The 26,548-nt window shown below is 42.2% G+C and overlaps 1 protein-coding gene and 1 long non-coding RNA gene across 3 annotated transcripts in view; one reads left to right on the top strand and one right to left on the bottom strand.

The window, feature by feature from the left end:
* Window positions 1-26,548, top strand: part of itga3b (integrin, alpha 3b) — a 190,088-nt gene that overhangs the window by 133,014 nt on the left and 30,526 nt on the right. For both annotated transcript variants that reach the window (XM_051936386.1, XM_051936387.1), the window contains exons 8-16: window positions 12,713-12,801; window positions 14,339-14,475; window positions 14,692-14,775; window positions 15,544-15,611; window positions 17,699-17,838; window positions 18,720-18,869; window positions 20,618-20,715; window positions 23,319-23,484; window positions 24,708-24,779. In XM_051936386.1, the coding sequence (XP_051792346.1) occupies window positions 12,713-12,801; window positions 14,339-14,475; window positions 14,692-14,775; window positions 15,544-15,611; window positions 17,699-17,838; window positions 18,720-18,869; window positions 20,618-20,715; window positions 23,319-23,484; window positions 24,708-24,779 (1,004 nt within the window). The remainder of the gene's footprint in view (window positions 1-12,712; window positions 12,802-14,338; window positions 14,476-14,691; window positions 14,776-15,543; window positions 15,612-17,698; window positions 17,839-18,719; window positions 18,870-20,617; window positions 20,716-23,318; window positions 23,485-24,707; window positions 24,780-26,548) is intronic.
* LOC127530173 (uncharacterized) overlaps window positions 3,324-26,548 on the bottom strand; it is a 75,396-nt gene continuing 52,171 nt past the window's right edge. The window contains exon 3 of the long non-coding RNA XR_007936692.1: window positions 3,324-3,476. This is a non-coding gene — a long non-coding RNA (uncharacterized LOC127530173). The remainder of the gene's footprint in view (window positions 3,477-26,548) is intronic.

Here is a 26,548-nt window from a genome sequence, read left to right as displayed (position 1 = left end):
AGTTATACAGTTCAGAGTTATGGGAGTCACAAGTATTAATTCACATACACGTAACTTAGTGTCCCCAATCTGCTTAGCAAGTACGTGTTTTTGGGGGAAAACCATCATACAGTACATTCAGAATGTGCTGAGACCCCTTCACTTTCTGCCCACCTTTTAAATGGATGAATTTGTCCTTTTTTTCCCCTAGTAGTCTACACTTAATAACCCATAATGACAAAGTGAAAACAAGTCTTCAGAAAAGTTTGCAAATTTATTTAAAATCAAAACCTCAGTTCGTGAAGTCTTCAGACTCTTCATTCAGGAAGCCCCTTTGGCAGCAATTCCAGCTTTGAGTCTCCTTGGAAAGTCTCCACAAGCTTTGCACGCCTGGATTTGGGCAGTTCACCCCAGTCCTCCTGCCCAATCCACTCAAACGCCATGAGATTGCATGGGTAGCATCTGTGAACTGCCATCTTCAGGTCTTTCCACACAATGAGTTTAAGTCTGCGCCACTCAAGGACACTCAGAAACTTGTCCCAAAGTCACTCCAGCATTATTTTGGCTGTATGCTTCAGGCCATTGTCATGGTGAAAGGTGAACCACCAGCCCAGTCTGGGGTGGCATACTCATTGGAGTAGGACTTCTTCAAACACCTCTCCATATTTGACCGCATTCATTTTGATCCACTGGACTAACACGGGACTCAAACTTTTTAGAGGCAGCGGCGTGAACCGTTACGCCACCCGGCACTTCACCATTGTCCCCACTATTCCCGCTTCTTCTCGCTAAACTGGTTGGATATCATCCAGACTTAGAATCTGGGGAAACACAACGGGAGGGGAAGGAAATACGGAAATGTTGTTTGGTGAGAGCCGAATTCTTGAAGGGTGTCTCGAGGTCTGGCCATTTCCTTCTTTTTTCACTCTGACGATTTGAATTTGCGTTTTTGCCAGAAGTTCTGCTAATCCTCTTTGCTAAAAAATGATGATTAGGCAGAGGCATGTTTGCTCTCCGAGTAGGAGGACCTGGAGTTACAGCTGCCGTGCGCTCACCTCCTACAAATATCTTCTTTAGCTGCAAGTAGCAGACGTGTGCTGGAATGTCAGGAATTCTTGAGGCATTAATAGTTGGCAGCATTCTGCCAAGGTCACCATCTGGTGGAGAGGTAGAGCACCCCCTCCCCAAAAACCACACTGAACTGTTCATCTTGAAGGGTGTGAGGTGACCACGCAGGATCTTTTCTTAGGAACTCCGCACCCGGTCTGAAGGACCCGAGGTGGCGATTAAAGCAAAGCAGTGCCCCCTACAGGTAAGATTTTTGTCCCATAATGCCAGACACCGTCTAGTTTCTAGCATTTGTGATCCCAGCCAATATCACTACATGAGTCACAGTAAACATTATGTCACTTTACGTGATTTTTCAAGCGATTTTCAGTTATAGACTCAATTTATATAATGTTTGTGAGCCAGAGGGAAGTCGTGCAGTGTGACATACCTAGATGAGCAGTGCCAGACATTGTGCTGAAAGTTCTAACCAAAGAGTTACGTTTTTGTCTGATCAGACCAGAGAATCTTTTTCTTCAGACTCTCAACGTCCTGTTAGTCATTAACTGCTTTCAGCTTGACAATGGTTTCCATACAGCCACTCAACCATACACACCTGCTTGATGGAGTGCAGCTGAGATGGTCATCATTCTGATAGGTTCTCCCATCTCAGCAGAGGACGTCTGAACATGTAGTGCAGTGATTCAGTCCATGGCCACCTCCGTAATCAAAGTTCTTTTCCCCAGTTGGCCAACTCTAGAAAGAGTCCTGATGGGTCCAAACTTCTTCCATGTCTCAATTCTTGAAGAAAAGAGCACTCAAAGCTTTCCAAATGGTTTGGTTTCTCACTGTCCTGATCTTGTGCCTCACCACAATTTGATTGCGGAGGTCTACAGAGAGCTCCTTGGACTTTTGTGTTTGTCCTGACATGCAGTGTGAATTGTGTAAGAAGCACTTTACGTGATTTTTCAAGCGATTTTCGGTTATAGACTCAATTTATATAATGTTTGTCAGCCAGAGGGAAGTCGTGTAGTGTGACATACCTAGATGAGCAGTGCCAGACATCTTGCTGAGAGTTCTACCCAAAGAGTTACGTTTTTGTCTAATCAGACCAGAGAATCTTCCTCTTCAGACTCTCCATGTCCTGTAAATCATTATCTGCTTTTAACTCGACTGCGATTTCCGTACAGCCACTCAACCATAAACTCCTGCTTGATGGAATGCAGCTGAGATGGTTGTCATTCTGGCAGGTTCTCCCATCTCAATAGAGGACTTCTGAAACTTTGGTGGAGTGTTTTCAGGTTTTGGTCACCTCCCTAATCAAGGTCCTTTTCCCTGGTTGGCCAACTCTAAGAAGAGTCCTGGTGGGTCTAAACTTCTTCCATTTCTCAATTCTTGAAGAGGAGACCACTCAAAGCTTAATTAAAATGGTTTGGTTTCCACTTGTCCTGATCTTGTGCCTCACCACAATTTGATTATGGAGGTCTACAAAGAGTTCCTTGGACTTTTGTGTTTGTCCTGGCATGCTGTGTGAATTGTGTAAGAAGCACTTTACATGATTTTTGAGCGATTTTCAGTTTTAGACTCAATTTAATATATTGTTCGTGAGCCAGAGGGAAGTCGTGTAGTGTGACATACCTAGATGAGCAGTGCCAAATATTGTGCCGAGAGTTCTACCCAAAGAGTTACGTTTTTGTCTAATCAGACCAGAGAATCTTCCTCTTCAGACTCTCAACGTCCTGTAAATCATTATCTGCTTTCAACTCGATGGCGATTTCCGTACAGTCACTCAACCATAAACTCCTGCTAGATGGAGTGCAGCTGAGACGGCCGTCACTCTGACAGGTTCTCCCATCTCAGCAGAGGTCTTCTGAAGCTCTCTTAGAGTGGCCACTGAATTCTTTTTTGCCTCCCTGACTGAGGAGGCCCTTCTTGCCCAGTTACTTAGTTTGGCCAAGTCCTTGGAGTGATTCTCTCTAATCAACGTCCTGCAAGCAGAGGACAACTTGGGGGTTGGTGGCAGGATTGGCACTCCAAGTCTGTTTACCTGCCTGTCAGTTGCTCAGAGTTGTATGGAGTGAGAAGTCAAGCAAAATCACACCTTTTATAAATACTATATTGTTATTTGGAACACAAGCATTTCATGAAGTGTACAGTGCATCCAGAAACTATTCACAGCGCATCACTTTTTCCACATTTTGTTATGTTACAGCCTTATTCCAAAATGGATTAAATTTATTTTTTTCCTCCAAATTCTACACACAACACCCCATAATGACAACATGAAAAAAGTTTACTTGAGGTTTTTGCAAATTTATTAAAAATAAAAAAACTGAGAAATCCCATGTCCGTAAGTATTCACAGCCTTTGCTCAATACTTTGTCGATGCACCTTTGGCAGCAATTCCAGCCTCAAGTCTTTCTGAATATGATGCCACAAGCTTGGCACACCTATCCTTGGCCAGTTTCACCCATTCCTCTTTTCAGCACCTCTCAAGCTCCATCAGGTTGGATGGGAAGTGTCGGTGCACAGCCATTTTAAGATCTCTCCAGAGATGTTCAATTGGATTCAAGTCTGGGCTCTGGCTGGGCCACTCAAGGACATTCACAGAGTTGTCCTGAAGCCACTCCTTTGATATCTTGGCTGTGTGCTTAGGGTCGTTGTCCTGCTGGAAGATGAACCGTCGCCCCAGTCTGAGGTCAAGAGCGCTCTGGAGCAGGTTTTCATCCAGGACGTCTCTGTACATTGCTGCAGTCATCTTTCCCTTTATCCTGACTAGTCTCCCAGTCCCTGCCGCTGAAAAACATCCCCACAGCATGATGCTGCCACCACCATGCTTCACTGTAGGGATGGTATTGGCCTGGTGATGAGCGGTGCCTGGTTTCCTCCAAACGTGACGCCTGGCATTCACACCAAAGAGTTCAATCTTTGTCTCATCAGACCAGAGAATTTTCTTTCTCATGGTCTGAGAGTCCTTCAGGTGCCTTTTGGCAAACTCCAGGCGGGCTGCCATGTGCCTTTTACTAAGGAGTGGCTTCCGTCTGGCCACTCTACCATACAGGCCTGATCTGTGGATTGCTGCAGAGATGGTTGTCCTTCTGGAAGATTCTCCTCTCTCCACAGAGGACCTCTGGAGCTCTGACAGAGTGACCATCGGGTTCTTGGTCACCTCCCTGACTAAGGCCCTTCTCCCCCGATCGCTCAGTTTAGATGGTCGGCCAGCTCTAGGAAGAGTCCTGGTGGTCTCGAACTTCTTCCACTTATGGATGATGGAGGCCACTGTGCTCATTGGGACCTTCAAAGCAGCAGAAATTTTTCTGTAACCTTCCCCAGATTTGTGCGTTGAGACAATCCTGTCTCGGAGGTGTACAGACAATTCCTTTGACTTCATGCTTGGTTTGTGCTGTGACATGAACTGTCAACTGTGGGACCTTCTATAGACAGGTGTGTGCCTTTCCAAATCATGTCCAGTCAACTGAATTTACCACAGGTGGACTCCAGTTAAGCTGCAGAAACATCTCAAGGATGATCAGGGGAAACAGGAGGCACCTGAGCTCAATTTAGAGCTTCATGGCAAAGGCTGTGAATACTTATGGACATGGGATTTCTCAGTTTTTTTATTTTTAATAAATTTGCAAAAATCTCAAGTAAACTTTTTTCACGTTGTCATTATGGGGTGTTGTGTGTAGAATTCTGAGGAAAAAAATGAATTTAATCCATTTTGGAATAAGGCTGTAACATAACAAAATGTGGAAAAAGTGATGTGCTGTGAATACTTTCTGGATGCACTGTATAATGTGTGAAGCGTGAATTCCAAATATCAAATAAACACTTTCACAAAAGGTACAAATATAACAGAACAAGTGAGCTTCTATTCAAGGATATAACTGCAGACAAAGAACCCGCGTTTAGGGTGCAACATTGACACGCATTTGGTACGACCGCTTCGGTGGTGCAACAGTATCAGCTGTTGACTGGTAATCAAACCTTCACGGGTTCGAACCCGGATGAGTCTGTTTTGAGAAGTGAGCCGCTCTTATTCTTACTATTTTAGAATAAAAACATACATTTGTACTGCATTGTATTGTATTGACCCCCTTATTTTGACACCCACTGCACGCCCAACTTACCTGGAAAGGGGTCTCTCTTTCAACTGCCATTCCCAAGGTTTATTTCCATTTTTCCCTACAAGGTTTTTCCTTGTCTTCTTAGAGAGTCAAGGCTGGGGGGCTGGCAAGAGGCAGGGCCTGTTAAAGCCCATTGCGGCACTTCCTGTGTGATTTTGGGCTATACAAAAATAAACTGTATTGTATTGTATTGTATTTCAGTCTGTAACAGCCGGTGTGAATGTATGATACTTGTAAAAGTTAGCTTTGTTTTTTTTATTTTTTATTCAGTTTTATTCTCTCAGTCACGTTCACGATCCCACTCCCCCTATCTGACACTGCTGTTTTCACATAAAGACGAGCTATAACTCTGCAGTGTACTTGTGACTTTGCACTGCAGGAAGTAAGTAAATAAATAAAGGTAAATAAGTAAATAACATTCAATCTGGCTCTTATATACAAAGTACAGCGACGGCAGCTTCCACCTTCAGGTATAAGAATAAGAGCAGCTCACTTCTCAAAACGGACTCGAACCCGTGAAGTTTTGATTACCAGTAAATAGTTGATACCGTTGCGCCACCGAAGCGGTCATATCAAATGCGTGTCAATGTCGCACCCTAACGCGGGTTCTTTTTCTGCAGTTATATTCTTGAATAGAAGCTCACTTGTTCTGTTATATTTGTACGTTTTGTGAAAGTGTTTATTTGATATTTGCACTTCAGGCTTCACACATTATACACTTCATGTTTACCTTTTGTCAGTTATTACTAAAACATGAAAAACTTTTCAGTTTTAGCAATGTGTTTACATCGATTGTTGTAGACACAGAACACACATAAAATGCTTGTGTTCCAAATAGCAATACAGTATTTATAAAAGGTGTGATTTTGCTTGACTTCTCACTCCATACAACTCTAAGCAACTGACACGCAGGTAAACAGACTTGAGCTGAGAAAACTGTGCGACGGTGGGGAGATGTGATAGCAGGCTGCTTGCTGCTTATCGACACATTTACAAGACAAAAGACGCTGGCGGAGAGGTGTGAAGGGATTTAAGGTGGGACGGATCTTCAGGTTTTTTCGTATGCTCTGCTAATTCTAGTGTTAAACCATCACAATCGACTATAGTCAGTTCCCAGTGGAATTTCCCAAATTGCCGGAGCTGATCAGTCCGTGCCATACATTCGTTGAGCACCCAGCTTGTGACCACTGGCACCCCCTGCAGCACTGCAGGGTCACTGTCCCTGGGATTGAGCCGCTGCACTAAATGAGCCTGTAAGAATCAGCGTTGGCTCGGTGATTTACTGAATTCCATCAATGACGTCCGTTGTACCTTCTACATATAACAATAGACTGTTGCAGTATTTTTTTTTAAATAGTTTCTACAGTTCATTGGCAGTGTGTAAAATAATCAGCGTTGCAGTAATTGTGATGCTCTTTGCATAAGAAAATTACATGTTCCATTAAAATTTCACTTTTTCTTGGTGAATTGAGACATTTCCTTTAAAAGTGCAGCAAAAAACTATTTGGCGTCCGGGGGGGTGCATTAACCGCTCAAGTATGTGGCGGTTTAAGGGTTAAAAACCCAACAATAGGACCTTGGGTTCTGTCCTAAAATGGACCGGAAGCCAGTGCAGTGAGGCTCACACTGGAGTGATATGTTCTCGCTTTCTAGTGGCAGTCAGCAATCGAACCAACAGAGCTGACGGGTCCACACTGACATATAAAGGGAATTGCAGCAACCCAAGTGATCGATACGTGTGACTTACTCCGTGTGGTTTGTCATGACGGCCAGTTGGAGAAACTTCAAAAGTCTTCAGCGACAGTTAACTTGCAGTCCAAGTAAGACGAGTGCTCGGTTTTGTTTGGTTGTTTGATGTCCTCTTTGACTTTGATTTTTGGTTTGACACTGCGCTGTGTTTCTTTTTAATTTTCTGGCTTCAATCGGGCCCGGGCTTAACTATGAGTCCCGTCTCGTGTTGTTATCTCCTGATCTTTTCTTGTCTCTAGCCATAATCCATGGAGAACTTGTTTCTTAATGTCGCGAGTGAACCTGAGATAAGAAAAATGTAACTGCTTTGGTGGAAATGACCGTTACGTAAAGACAGGCAGATGGAAGTTTAAATCGTAAACCACAATCTTTATTACATAACAGTGTAACAAAGAGACTTGAACCGTGACTAGCAGGTGCATCAGTTTCAATTGCATTTCTTATCATCTATGAAAGTACTCTCCTTCTTCCCACCATCACCTAAGGCCCAAACCCTCTAATGTCCTTCATGTAGTATCCACCATCTGATTGAAACTTGCCAACATTACTCCTTACCCTGCTCAGCTACACAAGGCTTGTTTATTGATCAGTGCCCACCATTTAAATGAGAGTCAGGAGGACCCACACATGAGATACTGGGCCGCTCAAACAAAAATGTACCTGATGCAAGCCTGAACCTTTAAGCAGCTGCGTCCTTCTCATCATGGATGTTCGGCTGACAAATCTGCAGCAACTGTGTGATTCTGTCATGTCAATATGGAGACAAAATCCCTGAGGAATGTTTCCAGCACCTTGTGGAATCGATGCCACGAAGAATTATGGCAGGTCTGAAGGGTGTAAGAGAGGACAGAGCCGATTATACTTCCTTAGAAGGCTGGTGTCCTTCAACATCTGCAATAAGATGCTGCAGATGTTCTACCAGACGGTTGTGGTGAGCGCCCTCTTCTACGCGGTGGTGTGCTGGGGAAGCAGCATAAAGAAGAAGGACGCCTCACGCCTGGACAAACTGGTGAGGAAGGCAGGCTCTATTGTAGGCACGGAGCTGGACAGTCTGACATCTGTGGCAGAGCGACGGGTGCTGAGCAGACTCCTGTCAATCATGGAGAATCCACTGCATCCACTGAACAGGATCAGCTCCAGACAGAGGAGCAGCTTCAGCGACAGACTGCTGTCACCGTCCTGCTCCACTGACAGACTGAGGAGATCGTTCCTCCTCCACACTATGCGACTCTTCAATTCCACCAGGGGGGTAAACGTTAACATTATACAAAGTTACTGTATTGTTATCACTCTTTAATTTAATATTGTTATTATCAGTATGCTGCTGCTGGAGTATGGGAATAATAATAATAAAGTATCTATCTATCTATCTATCTATCTATCTATCTATCTATCTATCTATCTATCTATCTATCTATCTATCTATTGTAACAGATGAGGCGTTCGTCCACCTCTTGAACCCTCAGGTACCACTCTTGAGACCAGGTGAAAGTACAATAACTACTTATTTTTCTATTGTACAGTGCACAAAGCACTATACACACCACACTACTCATATACTACAATAAACTCTTTCTATAACCAATCCTCCACTCCCAGACACTTCGCCCACCTTCCTCCCAGCTCAGCTCAGTCTCTGGGCTTACCCATAGTCCTTTTATAGCCCCTGACCTGGAAGTGGTTCCAAGCACAACCCACAAGTCCATTTCCTTCCGGGTCAGGGCAAACAGTCCTCTTCTTTATCCCGGGAGCACGTCACTTCCTCCAGTCACGTGACTGATACGTACTCCCGGGTTATAGGGCATGCCAGAGCCCACTAGCCCCCCCTACAGCGACTCCTGGCGGCCCCCAAGGTATCCAGCAGGGCTGTGTCACAACACTACAAAGTCCATGAGGCCCTGCTGGAACTCGGGGCACAAATATGCTGTCCGGAGGGCTCCTCCTAGCGGCCTGGGGGTGGCGACCGGAGTCCATAGCCGGTCGTCTGTCACACTATCTATCTATCTATCTATCTAAAGTGTACCAAATAAAGTGGCCAGTGGGTGTATTTAAAAAGATTGATCTGCTAAAACCAAACCCATCTCACCTTTAATGGAATACCCTAACCCAAAAAGTATTTTTTTTTATACAGTACCAGGGGGCTTTGCCCCCTACTCACTTCACTCGCCAACTCCCCTGCCTGCACTACACACCAGCAACTTTGCATCTCAGCTGCTTGCAAACAACAAATCTGTTTCCCTGATGGCATAACGAATTAGACGATCTTCAAGTCTCTGACTTAAAGTTTAAATCCGAACGATATATTCGATCTCTTTTCGCTGTTCCGTTATTTCACCGAGTAATAATTTCCATTTGTTTGCGCTAATGCAATCTTTACTCTCAATTTTATGAGACTTTCGAATTTTCGTACTCCATTATCTCTAAACCGCTCTGCATGTGTATCGCGCCAACGTTTTTGAGTACTTTACGATGTTCTACTTTGTCATCTACTCATTGTCTTTTATTTCCGGCCCTGGGCCTGGTTAAATCTCATGGCACAAAGTAAGTAGTAGCAAAGTGTGCCTAATAAAGTGGCCGGTGGGTGTATTTAAAAAAGACTGATCCGCTAAACCCCATCCCATCTCACCTTTAATGGAAAACCCTAACCCAAAATTTTTTCTTTTTTTTTCACAAAACACACGAGTGCCATCCAAAGTGCTGTAGGGCATTAAAAGAACAACAACAAAATATAAAACATAAACTCAGCACGAGGTCAGAACCTCCAGTTTCAATGTAGACAATGCTCGTCTTTGTACACCAGTCAGTAACATTCATTCCAGGAAAAGCCTGCTGACCTTAATAATGTAACATGGCAGAAGCTGATCTGAAAACCCGGGGTGAACGTGATGAGATTTAGGGTTGGAGAATATCAGTAATATAAGAAGATTAAGAGTTTTAACCCTTAAACCACCACAACCAGCTATAGTCAGTTCCCAGTGCAATTTGCCAGCACGCCGGAGCTGATCAGTCTACCGTACATTCGTTGAGCAGCCAGCTTGTGACCACTGGCGCCCCCTGCAGCACTGCAGCGTCACTGTGTCACTGGGATTCAGCCGCTGCACTAGACTGGCCTGTGAGCGTCAGCGTTGACCTCTGTGTGCTCTAAGACAATGGCTCTTAGTTTTCTCATAGTGCACACTGCCCTTGGCTTGTCATCACCTCACGCTAGTGTCCGAGCAAACCGGCAGGATAGCAGGGGCTCATCCTCCACAAGTAAAGGCAAGTGGCCTTGAGCTGATAAGCACGGGCAGTTTTCTAGCAATTTGGAAGAAATGAAAATACAGACACAAGCTTTTCACATTTAACTCTAACATGACCTTTCAGCAAGGATCGGACACTTTGTTATGCCCGTCATAAATGCCAAAACTGATGGACTGGCATCCTGACTGGGATGGAGAATAATGCTGGGATAATTTTTGGTTCCTAATCCCAGTCGGGACAATCCAGTAATAGATGGACTGGAGGAAACTGGTTATCTAGGACAGTTTATCCCCCAGTGCAAGAGGTGGCAGTGTTCCTCTAGCAAAGTTCCAGTCTGGACTCCTGCAGGGTCCCTGGGTGCCAGAGAAGAGCACTGCTAGGAGATAATCTTCATACTTTGTGGAGCTTGTGAATGTCCCAAAAGGGCTTCTACATGACAATGTCAAGGCACCAAATGTACTCCCAGGTCTGAAATAAGAGAATACATCGTGTTTTAGAAGGGGAGCTTTAGAGGTGATCCCGCGAAGTTTCAGGATGTCCCACAACTCAGCTCAGTCAACTGTGCCAAATGTTTTATGAAAATCGACAAAGGATGCAAAGAACTCTGAAGATATTCACATTTGTGTTCCAAGTGAACCCTCAGTGCCAATATGCAGTCGATGGTGAACTTCGTTAGTCGAATTATTTCTTAATCTCCTCCCCAAAAATCCTGCTTCTCAGACCCTATCGTTATTTTTGAGGCGCTTTGCTTACCTACCTGTCTGCTTTTATACTCCCCATGTCTGACGGCGACTTTCAGTGTGCCTCCTACACCTTCTACTTATGTGTCTCACACTCGAACTTCCTCTTTGGATTGCATCACCAAAGCCAAACTGACCAATCAGATGGCTCGCAGGGACCACACACGCACACACACACACAGACCTTTACACTTTATTATTTAGTAGATCTTTCACCATCCTCTTTCTCACTTGGAATGCTGAGCAGAAGGAAAGGTGGATGGCTATGGACAGGCTCACTCTGATATTCAGGTACCAGTTACAAGCTGCAGGGCATTCACAACCCTAACCAGGTTAAAGATGGATGGATGGATTTTCATTTGGTCCAACAATGGCCAGCACAATGCTGAACACAGGTGTCTCAGACAGCACTGTTGTGTGTTCTTTCTTTCTTTCTTTCTTTCTTTCTTTCTTTCTTTCTTTCTTTCTTTCTTTCTTTCACTATTGAGTATGCAGGGCACTATATAAACCTTTCTTTCTTTCTATCTTACTTTTCTAATTATATCTTTCACTGTTTAATATGTTCGTGGTAGGCTGGCACCCTGCCTGGGGTTTGTTTCCTGCCTTGCACCCTGTGTTGGCTGGGATTGGCTTCAGCAGACCCCTGTGACCCAAGTAGTTAGTATAGCGGGATGGATAATGAATGTTTAACATGTAAGGCACTATATAAACCTTTCTTTCTAATTTTATCTTTCACTATTTAGCATGCAAGGCACTATATAAACCTTTCTTTCTTTTCTAATTTTATCTTTCACTGTTTTACATGCAAGGCACTATATAGATCTTTCTTTCACTATTTAGCATGCAAGGCACTATATAAACTTTTCATTCTTTTCCAATTTTATCTTTCACATGCAAGGCACTATATAGACCTTTCTTTCTTTCTTTCACTATTTAGCACACAAGGCACTATATAAACCTTTCTTTCTTTCCTAATTTTATCTTTCACTATTTAGCATGCAAGGCACTATATAAACCTTTCTTTCTTTTCTAATTTTATCTTTCACTGTTTAACATGCAAGGCACTATATAGATCTTTCTTTCTTTCACTATTTAGCATGCAAGGCACTATATAGACCTTTCTTTCTTTCTTTCACTATTTAGCACGCAAGGCACTATATAAACCTTTCTTTCTTTCCTAATTTTATCTTTCACTATTTAGCATGCAAGGCACTATATAAACCTTTCTTTCTTTCTTTTCTAATTTTATCTTTCACTGTTTAACATGCAAGGCACTATATAGATCTTTCTTTCTTTCACTATTTAGCATGCAAGGCACTATATAAACCTTTCTTTTCCAATTTTATCTTTCACATGCAAGGCACTATACAGACCTTTCTTTCTTTCTTTCTTTCTTTCTTTCACTATTTAGCACGCAAGGCACTATATAAACCTTCCTTTCTTTCTTTCCTAATTTTATCTTTCACAGTTTAACATGCAAGACACTATATAGACCTTTCTTTCTTTCTAATTTTATCTTTCACTATTTAGCACACAAGGCACTATATAGATCTTTCTTTCTTTCTTTCTTTCTTTCTTTCTTTCTTTCTTTCTTTCTTTCTTTCTTTCTCTCCTCCATCATGATGGATGTTTCTCAGAGTGACAGCTTTATGAGGTTTCTCCTCCTGTCTGGCTGGCTGGCTGCCTTTGATGCTGCTTTGTGCCTTTGGGGTGCTGGCCTATAAGATGAACCTGCGTCTGCCCACCCTGAGGGGGTTTTCAAGGACATGTTGTGTTTTTCATCATCTCTCAGCTCGCTGTGAATCACTTTCTGGGTTTTTGTCTTTCCAGACATTGCAGTCGGGGCACCCTTTGATGAATCGGGCAAGCTGTTCATTTATCACGGAACCAACCAGGGGCTCGCCCCAGAGCCCAGTCAGGTACGGCCCATTTAAATTGTGGTGGTGTTTAGGCAATGGGGACGAGGCACAGAGACTCACCTGGCCGTGTGCCTGTCAGTCGGCTTCTTCTTCTTCTTTCAGCTGCTCCCGTTAGGGGTTGCCACAGCGGATCATCTTTTTCTATATCTTCCTGTCCTCGTCATCTTGTTCTGTCACCCCCCATCACCTGCATGTCCTCTCACACCACATCTATAAACCTCCTCTTAGGCCTTCCTCTTCTCCTCTTACTTAGCAGCTCTATCCTTAGTATCCTTCTCTCATTATACCCAGCATCTCTCCTCTGCACATGTCCAAACCTGTTCTTCTAAATTCCACATCTGTTTTTTTTTTTCATTGTTAACAATAAAATAAATGCTATATAGCGCCTTCACAAGGTATTCAGACCCACCAGTTTTGATACATTCTTACTTTTCTGTATACGAGGAACAGGAAAAGTATTGTAATCATCCAAAAATTTGATTTTGAGATTTTGGTAAATCTCGATGTTTTAGACCTGCCCGGGTCAGAAAATACCAATTTTGGAATTATGTCTATGTGTTTATGTGTGTGTGTGAATCAGAAAGTGTTTGATAAGGTGCCACATGAGAGGGTGGGCATCAAACTCAAAGAAGTGGCAGTACAGGGTGTGGGGTGTAGATGGGTGCAGAATTGGCTCAAACACAGGAAACAGAGGGTGAAGGTATGAGGAACCTCATCAGAAGTGGGTGACATTAAGAGTGGTGACCAGCAGGGGAAGTGGTAAGGATCACTGATATTTTAAAAATCTATAAATAATTTAGATTGGAATATACAGTAAGTAAGAAGCTGGTGAAGTTTGCAGATGATACCAAGAAAGGTGGATTATCAGATAATTTGGAATTTGTTAAATCATCACAGAAGGACTTGGACAGCAGACAGACTTGGGCAGATTTGTGGACGATGAAATTTAATGTCAGTAAATGTAAAGAATTACAGATAGGAAATAAAAATGTGAGGTTTGAATACACAATGGAGGTCTGAAAATGGAGAGTCCACCTTATGAGAAGGACTTAGGAGTCATAGTGGACTCTAAGCTATCGACTTCCAGACAGTGTTCAGAAGCCATTAAGAAGGCTAACAGAATGGGAGTCATAGTGGACTCTAAGCTATCGACTTCCAGACAGTGTTCAGAAGCCATTTTAGGCCTGGTTACATCTCATGGCACAAAGACTCGTCTCGCAGGACATGAAAGTGTCTCTCTAAAAAAAAGTCTCATCTCGTCCCGGGATTTTTTAATATAATAGAGAGATTTCTTTATTTCTTTTTCTTTTGTTCAGTACAATTTTGCTCTTATATAGGCAGTGGTGGTAAATAAATTAAATTGACTGGAGCTGAAGGCATCTTAAGCTGTTGCTCTTTCGTTGTCACACTCGGGTATCCAGCAGTCCCCGCCATTCATACCAACTTAAAAAAATGACCGCCTGCCATCTGCAATACGAGTGACCGGTGGGGAAAGTGGCTTAAGAAAACTGATGGGTGTTTTTAAATGATTTGACAGGTGATCGACGGGAAAGACATCGGCACAGACGGAATCAGGACATTCGGCTACTCTGTCAACGGCGGCCTTGATGTGGATGAGAACGCCTACCCTGACATCTTGGTGGGAAGTTTGTCTAACAAGATAGCGCTGCTCAGGTAACTATGGGTGGAAAACTCCAGTCTGTGACACTTGGGACGCCCGACAGCACGAGAGTCCTGTTAAAAATTAATGAGTGGGCATAACATAGCACTATGTGGTCTGTGTGTGTGTGGTGTATAGGACGACATGGTTTCCCTAAAGCTTTACTGCTGGTTTTCTTCCATGTCATTCGAATTTTCATCATCTGTTTCTCTCTCTGTGCTGCTCCACAGGGCTCGGCCAGTCATTCAGCTCTCCAAGACGTTCACTGTGTCTCCGGCTATTGTGGATCCTGCCAAGTGTACCTCCACGTCTTGGTAAGATGATCGATGATATAAAACATCCACGCTATCAATCTGGGGTTTTGTCATTTAATAAAACCACGTTACCCAACTTAGTCTTTAATTTGTGTTACTGAGCCACATCTTCTCACCACCACGAACGAGTCTTAATGCAAGTGAATCACTAAATGAAGTTTTACTTAGACTTAAATACAGTATATAAAACTTAGAGCTCATCTCAATTACTAATGACAGGTGACTCCGGTAGCTGTGTCACACTTTGTCAGCTGTGCACGGAGAACGGAGAGCTGCTTAAGGACAAAATGACTCAAGTGACGCCATTGACATCAGCACACGAGGAAGGAGCCGTCAGGTTAAGCAAACGGTTTTGGATTCCCGTTAAAAGTTAATAGGGATTAGAGAATTCAACATAAAGCGTGCACCTGACATTTAAATAAATAAAGACAGAAAAATACGAGTATGTGTAAAAAGTTCTTACAAGCTGTAGGGACAACCAGACACGTTCTTAAAGTTTCCGTTTAATCCTCCGCCCTTCGATGTCACTTCACGCCGTTAACGCTATTGTAGTGTTTTTAGGATGGAGAAAGCCTGCCATCTGCTGGTCATATGCAGTACTGCATATCTGAAACAACATCCATGTCCCAAATTCTTGAGCGTCACTTTTCTTTGTGTTGTTGAATTCTATCTATCTATCTATCTAGTCTATCTATCTATCTATCTATCTATCTATCTATCTATCTATCTTAAAGTATAATTGAATTTATTTATTTTTTCTTTTAATAGCATTTCAGTGGAGCTGTGCTTCAGTTATATTCTGAGTACAGGAAACAAGGATTTCAAAAAGGAAATTAGTAAGTATTGGTCATGCCAAGGTGCCCCTGACTATGTGTGACAATAGGTCAATGTCATCAGATTATTGTTAAAGGGTCTGGCGCTTACAGAGTTTCTTGGTTAGATAGATAGATAGATAGATAGATAGATAGATAGATAGATAGATAGATAGTTAGATAGATAGATAGATAGATAGATAGATAGATAGATAGATAGATAGATAGATAGATAGATAGGCACTATATAATAGATAGATAGGTGCAGTGGTAGCGCTGCTGCCTTGAAGTTAGGAGACCTGGGTTTGCTTCCTGGTCCTCCCTGAGTGGGGTTTGCATGTTCTCCCCATGTCTGTGTGGTGCTATGATTTCCTCCCACAGTTCAAAGACATGCAGGTTAGGTGCATTGATGATTCTAAATTGCCCCTAGTGTGTGCTTGGTGTGTGGGTGTGCCCTGTGGTGGGTTGGCGTCCTGCCCAGGGTTTGTTTCCTGCCTTGTGCCCAGTGTTGTGAGGGATTGGCTCCAGCAGACCCCCGTGACCCTGTAGTTTGGATATAGCAGGTTGGATAATAGATAGATAGATAGATGTGAAAGGCACTATATAATAGATAGATAGATAGATGTGAAAGGCACTATATAATAGATAGATAGATAGAGTAGATAGATAGATAGATAGAGTAGATAGATAGATAGATAGATAGAAGTGAAAGGCACTATATAATAGATAGAATGACAGATTACGCGCACACATTGGCCAAGTTAGAATCACCAGTACACCCCACCTGCATGTATTTGGGTTGTGAAGTAAACCACATGGACCCTCATGTAAACTCCATGCAGAGAGCACCCGGCCCATGAACCACAAACTTCTCCCACCTAACACTGCACTGCCATGCTGCCTGTTCATTAATATATTTAAATTAGTGGGGGTCTTAAAAATTATTAGATTATTATGATTATTAGATTAATTTTAGAGATTAGACAGGAGTCCCCGTGGACTGTGACGTTTGCTGATGACATTGTGATCTGTAGTGAGAGTAGGGAGCAGGTTGAGGAGACCCTGGAGAGGTGGAGATATGAGAGGAGAGGAACGAAGGTCAGTAGGACCATCAAGACAGAGTACATGTGTGTAAATGAGAGGGAGGTCAGTGGAATGGTGAGGATGAGGGGAGTAGAGTTGATGATGGTGGATGAGTTTAAATACTTGGGATCAGCAGTACAGAGTAATGGGGATTGTGGAAGAGAAGTGAAGAAGAGAGTGCAGGCAGGGTGGAGTGGGTGGAGAAGAGTGTCAGGAGTGATTTGTGACAGACGGATATCAGCAAGAGTGAAAGGGAAGGTCTACAGGACGGTCGTGAGACCAGCTATGTTATATGGTCTGGAGACGGTGGCACAGGAGACAGAGCTGGAGGTGGCAGAGTTAAAGATGTTAAGATTTGCATTGGGTGTGACGAGGATGGACAGGATTAGAAATGAGGATATTAGAGGGTCAGCTCAGGTAGGATGGTTGGGAGACAAAGTCAGAGAGGTGAGATTGTGTTGGTGCAGAGGAGAGATGAGGGGTATATTGGGAGGAGGATGCTAAGGACAGAGCTGCCAGGGAAGAGGAAGGCCCAAGAGAAGGTTTATGGATGTGGTGAGAGAGGACATGCAGGTGATGGGTGTGACAGAGCAAGATGACGAGGACAGAGAGATATAGAAGAATTTGACCCGCTGTGGCAACCCCTAACAGGAGTGGCCAGAAGAAGAAGAAGTGGGGCTCTTAAAATGTTTTGAAAAAATCACACCCCTTTGTGTAAACTCATTTCAGTAGGATACTGCATTGGTTGCAGGGGCCAGCCCCCCCCCAGGTCACCCCTTAAACCCCCCCCCCCCATTTGAGTTGCTTGTAGTTGGCGTGTGTGGGCGGTGCGGCCCCCCCCAGTCCTGACAGCTCGCAGTGCGCACATCTGCTTCTTAGGAATGTTGGCCGGCCTGTCAGCACTTGACAGTTTCACAGCTGTCTGGATTTCATCACCGCTCTTCATTCGTGTGAATTTTTCTGGAACATCTTAAGCCGGAATTGTTTTTATTTTTTTTTTCGGTTTTTAAGCCCTCTATCTTTTGCAGCTCTTAATTTCCGACTGGAAGCGGACGCCGACCGCCGGGTGCCACGGGTGAGGTTCCCCAACACAGCAATTCCTGCTGTTTACGAGGCTCAGTTCAAGATGCCAGCAATGAAGTGTGTGACAGTGGACCTTATTCTGAGTGTAAGCGTCTTTTTAAATCCATAATTTATTCCATCATTGGCTTTAGAGTTTGGAGGAAAAAGTGAGGAAGCGCAATGAGGAAGAACGAGCCGTCCAGGGCAGGATTACGACTTGCTGTTTAGACAGTCTGCTTAAAATGGAGGGTGGGATGGAGTGTCGAGGAGTGTCAGTAAGAAGATGATGATTCATAAAGTTATCGGTGACATACAGAGGATTAAGACCCCTTCACTTCCTGCATACTTTATAGTGTTGTAGATTTAATTTTAAATGGATGAACTTGCCATTGTTTTGTTCATCAATCTACACTAAGTGACCATAATGACAAAGTGGAAACATGATTTAGAAAATTTAGCAAATAAATCAGATGAACTCTCCCATCTCTAGGGGTATTCAGACCCATTGCTGTGAGCCTCCATATTGTGCTCTTTGAGAAGTTTCTAGAACTTGACTGGAGTCCACCTGTGGCAAACTAAATTGATTGGACATTGTTTAGGACGGCCCATGTGGAGATTATGACACTCCATGTCAGGACGACAACAAGACATAAACAGGCACCTGACCCTGAACGGGGGGCCAATCACCCCCCACACCCGGCAACATTAGATAAAGTCCTTTATTAAAAAATGGGTGGCAGGTGCAGTGGTTTGAAGCCTCGCTCAGTGCTGAGTGAATTAGAACTTTACTTGGCTGAGTGCTCATTGATTACGTTCACTTAAATGGTTCTCAGTCTAAAGACTGCTGATGCCATTGACTTCAGTACGGTGATTTGATACAACGGCACTAAATACAAAAGTGTGGGCAATGGGGGAACTTGGGAGTCAGAGCTTAGAGCGATGGTGTCTTCAAGACCGCGTCTCACTTTGAAAAACTTGAATTAACAGGACAACATCAAAGACAAGCTGCAGCCCATCGTTTTTGCTCTGAATTACTCGATCCCAGAGTCAAGGCCGAAAAGTCGCAGAGGTGCCATCCAGAATCTGGACGCGTTTCCAGTGCTGAGTGACACACAGAAGAACCGGGACACTCGGGAGGTGAGCGGGCGTCACTTGGTGATTGTGCATGTGTGATAGATAGATAGATAGATAGTAGTAGATAGATAGATAGATAGATAGATAGATAGATAGATAGATAGATAGATAGATAGATAGATAGATAGACTAGATAGATAGATAGATAGATAGATGTGAAAGGCACTATATGATAAATAGATAGATAGATGTGAAAGGCACTATTAAATAGATAGATAGATAGATAGATAGATAGATAGATAGATAGATAGATAGATAGATAGATAGATAGATAGATAGATAGATATGATAGATAGATAGATAGTGCCTTTCATATCTATCTATCTATCTATCAAATAGAAAGGCACTATTTGATAGATAGATAGATAGATATGAAAGGCACTATCTATCTATCTATCTATCTATCTATCTATCTATCTATCTATCTATCTTTCTATCTATCTTTCATCTATCTATCTATCTATCTATCTATCTATCTATCTATCTATCTATCTATCTATCTATCTATCTATTTGATAGATAGATAGATAGATATGAAAGGCACTATATGATAGATAGATAGATAGATGTGAAAGGTACTAGATAGATAGATAGATGTGAAAGGCGCTATATGATAGATAGATGGATGAAAGGCACTATTTGATAGATAGATAGATAGATAGATAGATAGATAGATAGATAGATAGATAGATAGATAGATGGATGTGAAAGGCACTAGATAGATAGATAGATAGATAGATGGATGTGAAAGGCACTAGATAGATAGATAGATAGATGTGAAAGGCACTAGATAGATAGATAGATAGATAGATGTGAAAGGCACTATAGATAGATAGATAGGATAGATAGATAGATAGAAAGGATAGATAGATAGATAGATAGATAGATAGATAGATAGATAGATAGATGAAAGGCACTAGATAGATAGATAGATTGATAGATAGATAGATAGATAGATAGATAGATAGATATGAAAGGCACTATATGATATAGATAGATAGATAGATAGATATGAAAGGCACTATATGATAGATAGATAGATAGATAGATAGATGTGAAAGGCACTAGATAGATAGATAGATGTGAAAGGCACTATATGATAAATAGATAGATATGAAAGGCACTATATGATAGATAGATGGATAGATAGATAGATGAAAGGCACTATTTAATAGATACATAGATAGAGTGACTTTAATTACAGAAGATCAAACTAAAGAGACGCTTGTGTATGAAGTCTTAGTGAGTTGCTCTTCAGTTATTTTCATTTTTCCACCAGACGTGGACAGCAGGTGGTGCTAGAGAGACGGCCCAGACGTCATCTGCTTTGTTGCTTTGCTCTTTTTCTATCGCAGAGGTTCCCCAGTTTTAGATGCTTTGGCCGCTCGTTTTTTTTGATTTACAGACACTTCTTCTCTTCACCTGTGACTCGATCCACTTGTTTCTGTCGCCAGTGAGGTGTTTCAAATGTCCCAGTTTGAAGTCCACTTACATACCCCTCAGGTGGTGAAACACTCCACCCGTTCATAGCGGTGCGTCAGCCTCTCTGGGCGTTTCCTCTAGGGTGGTGTCTGCGTGTGTCTTGATTTGGAGGCCTGATGTTCGGTGACATTGCTGTCTTCCCTGGCGTCAGCATTACCCACTTGTTGCTAGCAAGTGATAACTCAGGATAGAAATCTGAAGGAGAGCCACTAATCACATTCAGCGGAGTGCCAAGCTGAAGAATCCATTAACCCTTTGTTTCCTCTCAGATCAGCTTCCAGAAGGAATGTGGCAATGACAACAAGTGCAGGAGCAATCTGCAGGTGACGGCATCTTTCACCACCGAGCAGCAAGTCGACCTGCCCAGGTACGCAGCCTCTTTCTGACTCTTGGTTTTGCCCATGGCTTATCTCTACTTAATGAGTGTCTCCTCACATGCTGGTACCGTTATGCCATTACCTCTTTGGCTTTCTGTATCAAAGGTTCTTAAAATGTGGACTTTATTGTGTTGTGGTTGCTTGACCACTTTGTTAAATTAGACTTACAGCCGCGTATTCTTTGCTCCTCATTTCCCAGCATCCCCTCACAGTCTCACACACACTAACACTAAACAGTGTTATCCATAAATCATCCCACAGTTTTCAGACCACCTATGGTCTTCCAGAGTAGGTCAACCGGGTCCATAAGGTATCAGTTACTGCATCTGAGCAAGCTGACATTTAAAATATTCTGATACTTTAGTATATTTGGGCTGTTTATTTACTAGTGAAAACATGTGGATCGGTGGTCCTAAAATAAAGCACGAACAACAAAACAAGTCAACAATAAGGAGCTATTGATGTTTCCTACCTCTTTTTAGTTCCACCAGAAGTGATCACGTAGTTTATTACTTCTGGTGATTCCAACAAAGCAAGCTGAATGTTTCTATTTTGGCGGCACATTCTTCATTTTTCAACATTAGGAAATGCAGCTTGACGGCGATCACATTGCCAACGTGACGTTGCAAAGCAGTGGTCTTCAAAGAAACATCGATGACAAGTTATAAGTGCAATGCTTTAATATGGTTGGAAGTTTTGACTGTTTGACAATCTTTTTTTCTTGAATTCCACGCCTGTGAGCCATTGTTTCTGCCTGCAGCATCTTGTCTGCTTATTCTTTCTCGTTCTTTATCACTTAATTGCCTTCTGCGATTTGCTTGATGCTCAACAGATGTCACTGCTCTTTTTTTTTGCTCCCTTCTGCCATTATGGTGGTTTTTTGATCACTTCGCCATAAACACACAAGCACAGGTCATCGTCTTTTATTTACATTTAATAAATGTAGAGGTTTGTTGATCAATAAACACAATACTTACACTTAATTATGAATTCTGGACACATATTTTGTATGTCCCGGAGGATTAATGAATCATAAATAAATGGGCTTGTGGGGCTCATACTTAAATTACTTTAAGATTTCTGCTCAATTGGGTTGCTGCAACCTAAAATTTATTGAATTGCCAGAACATTTTAAGTCATAGGCTTTCAATTAAGATCAAGATCAAAGTTCTAGCACCATGTGTTCATGCACAGACCTTAGCATTATACATACTGTATACGATATAACGACGCAGATACAGAAAAAGGTTTGGGACATATTCATGACCCTCATATAATGAAAATAAATCAAAAAGGAAATAATCCTTTCACAAAGATAAAGCTGACATCTATTCAGGCGGGAGTCCGATAGTGAACTGACTCAAAGATGGCTGACCGGCTGGTCATATGGGCTCCAGGTGGGAAGGAGTGGACAACAGAAGTGCTGCCAGTGGAGCAATGGCTGTCAATCGTCTAGCCAGTACAGGGAGGTTTAGGTTTGGTGGGTAACTTAAGCTGCCCCCCCCCCAAGTGCATGGGCATGACAATGATAATCAGGCTGTCACCTTAATAATAATCCTCATGAAACCCCAATGCCCAAAGGAATGGCTACAAAACAACCACCACGAAGAACCCTTACTGACAAAAATCAACTTTCACTTCAATCTCCCATTCATTCATAGCAATAAGTGACTAATAAGAACCCCACAAGCTTCCACAGTATGTCATACTTAAAGTTTTTACATTTTTTTTATTTTCTTACTTATCCTCCATGGATTTTACAAACAAGAAAAACTATAAAAGGATCTGCTAATCTTAAAACTGCAAGGTCCACAAGCAGCATCAGGGTTTAAAAAGTCAAGGGGATGGTATGAGGTGAGGCCCGCGGGGGAGAACATCAGCTGATCAGTTGGGCCCTTCTCACCCAGTTCAACCACTGGGTTGCCTTTCCATTTGATCTGCAGTGCCACCCATCAGGGTGGGGAAGCTGCACCCGCCAAGAGCCCTTGAAGAATATGTGAGTGGAAACTGATAGATAGATAGATCTGAAAGGCACTATATGATAGATAGATAGATAGATAGATAGATAGATAGATAGATAGATAGATAGATAGATAGATAGATAGATAGATAGATAGATAGATAGATACTTTATTAATCCCAATGGGAAATTCACATTCACACTGTTGCCCTCTGCTGGTCAGTGCCAGGTGTTGGTAGGTTTGATTTTAATTAAACATGCACATCTTTCTGTACAGTTTTTTTTCCGGCTTATCCAGGTCTAAATGTTTATACTTGTAGAGGAATATTTTAGACATACATACATACATAAAATCAATCAATCAATGTAACATGACACTAAATACATGAAGGCAAAATGATATTTGAGTGAGGTCAAATGTGTCACAAAATCTATATTTATGGTTGCTTATTTTTTAATATATTTATTTAGTTGTTCCTCCATTTACTTATTTCAATGATTCCAAATGCGGCATGAAATATTGCATTTACCATTAATGCCATTTTACTTTTGTATAGATTATAACCCCCTCTATTCTGTGTGTACACTTGGACTACACACCCCCTGAACTCCTGTCTTTATTTTTACAAACAGCAAAGCTGGAAGGCAGATCCTCCAGTACAGTCCAGATGTGAAGAAGCTCTATGTGACCGTGAATGTGACAAATTATCCAAGTGCCACAAAGGAGGCAGAGGATGCCCATCAGGCTATCCTAAACATCACACTCCCTTCAGCACTGCAGTATTCGGGGGTCCGTTCGGTAAGTACACTCAGTTGGGGACTGAAGAAGGACATACAATGAAGGGAGAGTCTGAAATAATGATATCTATCTATCTATCCATCTATCATATAGTGCCTTTCATATCTATCTATCTATCTATCTATCTATCTATCTATTATATAGTGACTTGTCAATCTGTCATATAGTGCCTTTTCATATCTATCTATCTATCATATAGTGCCTTTCACATCTATCTATCTATCTATCTATCTATCTATCTATCTATCATCTATCTATCTATCTATATTATATAGTGACTTGTCAATCTGTCATATAGTGCCTTTTCATATCTATCTATCTATCATATAGTGCCTTTCACATCTATCTATCTATCTATCTATCTATCTATCTATCTATCTATCTATCTATCTATCTATCATATAGTGCCTTTCACATCTATCTATCTATCTATCTATCTATCTATCTATCTATCTATCTATCTATATTTATCTATCTATCTATCTATGTATTATATAGTGCCTTTCATATATCTATCTATCTATCTATCTATCTATCTATCTATCTATCTATCTATGTATTATATAGTGCCTTTCACATCTGTCTATCTATCTATCTATGCCTTTTAATTAATGCTTTAATTTCAAAATGTCAGTCATTTCCCTGTCACACCCCATGAATGTTGGCAGTTACTCAGTGATCAGCTGTAAGGAGGGTATGCACCAACCTCCTCCACACCCAACCTCCACACCCAGTTCACCATTGTAGATTTTACTGAGTATTTAATAAATTGACTTTCATTTCAGCAATTCTGGATTCTGTGACAGCTTGAGAGTGCCCCCTTTCAGTCTACAGGCACTATGGGGGCATTGCAGGGAGCTGAAGGAGGTGGGGTGGGGGTGGGGGTGTCTTATACTCTCAGATTCTTCTGCTTTATTCACAATGGCCTCCTTTGCGCAAACCCCAGAGTTGGTTTCTGCCCAACATAACCCTGAAGTGGCTTACCAGGTTTAGAAATGGAGGACAGGATTGGCACTGAGCCTTTTAAGTCAGTTAGTTCTGCAGATTCTAGGAGTCCGACTTCTCTTCTCTGAATGAAGGTGTGACACTTTGAGCAGCGCTGTGTGTGAAGGCCTTCATGTCTCCAAGATGAACACTCTGCTTGCTTAGTCCCTCAGGTACCATCATCATCATCATCCTCTGCGCTGTTCTTTTTCATGTTTTTGTCTGTTCTTGCTATGCAGGATAAGGTCCGCTGCCATTATGAGGAGACCTTGCTGTGTGAGCTGGGCAACCCCTTTAAAAGCCTTGAGCAGGTAAGACTCGGTTACTCCATCCATTAGATGCTCATTGTTTTTTATTGTGTCTTTCACAACAAAGCAAACCGAGATTAAGAGGAGACGCGACTGAAGTGTTTAACCACAGGTGTCGAACTCCAGGCCTGGAGGGCCGCAGTGGCTGCAGGTTTTCATTCTCACCCTTTTCCTAATCAGTGACCAGTTTTCACTGCTAATTCACTTTTTTCCCCTTTATTTTAACAGCCATGTTAGAAGGATTCAGTCCTCTGAATTGATTTGTTTCCTCATTAAATGACAGCCAAACTGAAATGAGATGTGAAACGAGCCGACAGATGACAAGCTTAAACTGGGGCTTCAAATTCCAACCAGTTTCTTAATGAGAAGCTGATGCTTGCTGTTAATTAAACTCGTTATTTAATTCCACGGCTTGTTGCTGCTCTCGTTCTGCAAAAGCAGACATTTCCAAAACTGTTGATTTTCTGTTTTTTATAAGAACATCGTCAAAGTGTTTTGGTGAGTTGAGAGATCAACCTTACCGAGACCATCACCTTTCTTAATTTTCAGATATTATGTGATGTGGCGGCTTGTTTTGTGGCTCATTATTGTTTGGCTGCTAATTAAGGAAAAAGAAACAACTAAAGGGCCTGAGTCAAGTTAATTAAAAGAAGTAATTAGCAGAAAAAATTGGTCACTAATTAAGAAGATGGTTAGAATGAAAACCTGCGGCCATCCGGGACTGGAGTTCGACACCCCTGTAAAACTATGAACGGAATTAGAGTGTGATCAGGGTCTGCGTTTTCAAACATTTGTGTTTTCCAACGTCCACGTTGTCACACTAAGGCAGCATTTTCTACCTTGGTGGTACCCGAGCTGCGGACAACACTGAAAACAAATTGAGAAGTTGGAAGAGAGACTTTTGAGTGAAATGTGAAGATCTCTACGACCCCCTCAATGAAAGGAAGGAAAAACATTCACCAAAAACAAACAATTGTTTTTTGTGTCTTTTACTTACCCTGCATTGTTCTTAGTGATGAAGAAGAGGGTGAGGGGTTGGGAGCGTACGCTGATTACACCCACAACCACACGAAGAACCACACAGATTGGGATCCGAGTGCAGCCGAGCAACGGGTGACACCTCAGTAGGAAGATTTTGAATTTTATTTTAATGCATCGTTATCCCCACCAGATCTGATGGTTGGGGGGTTTCTCAAACTGCTGCCTCCTGTGACCCACAAATACAGTGCATCCGGAAAGTATTCACAGCGCATCACTGTTTCCACATTTTGTTATGTTACAGCCTTATTCCAAAATGGATTCAATTCATTTCTTTCCTCAGAATTCTACACACAACACCCCATAATGACAATGTGAAAAAAGTTTACTTGAGGTTTTTGCAAATTTATTAAAAATACAAAAACTGAGAAAGCACATGTACATAAGTATTCACAGCCTTTGCCATGAAGCTCAAAATTGAGCTCAGGTGCCTCCTGTTTCCCCTGATCATCCTTGAGATGTTTCTGCAGCTTCATTGGAGTCCACCTGTGGTAAATTCAGTTGACTGGACCTGATTTGGAAAGGCACACACCTGTCTATAGAAGGTCCCACAGTTGACAGTTCATGTCAGAGCACAAACCAAGCATGAAGTCAAAGGAATTGTCTGTAGACCTCCGAGACAGGATTGTCTCCAGGCACATATCTGGGGAAGGTTACAGAAAACTTTCTGCTGCTTTGAAGGTCCCAATGAGCACAGTGGCCTCCATCATCCGTAAGTGGAAGAAGTTTGAAAC

This window comes from Erpetoichthys calabaricus, chromosome 14 (assembly GCF_900747795.2).
Source record: "Erpetoichthys calabaricus chromosome 14, fErpCal1.3, whole genome shotgun sequence".
In the NCBI taxonomy this organism is placed as follows: Eukaryota; Metazoa; Chordata; class Cladistia; order Polypteriformes; family Polypteridae; genus Erpetoichthys; species Erpetoichthys calabaricus.
The sequence above is the reverse complement of the archived record's forward strand: the minus strand, read 5'-3'. Positions and strand labels throughout refer to the sequence as shown.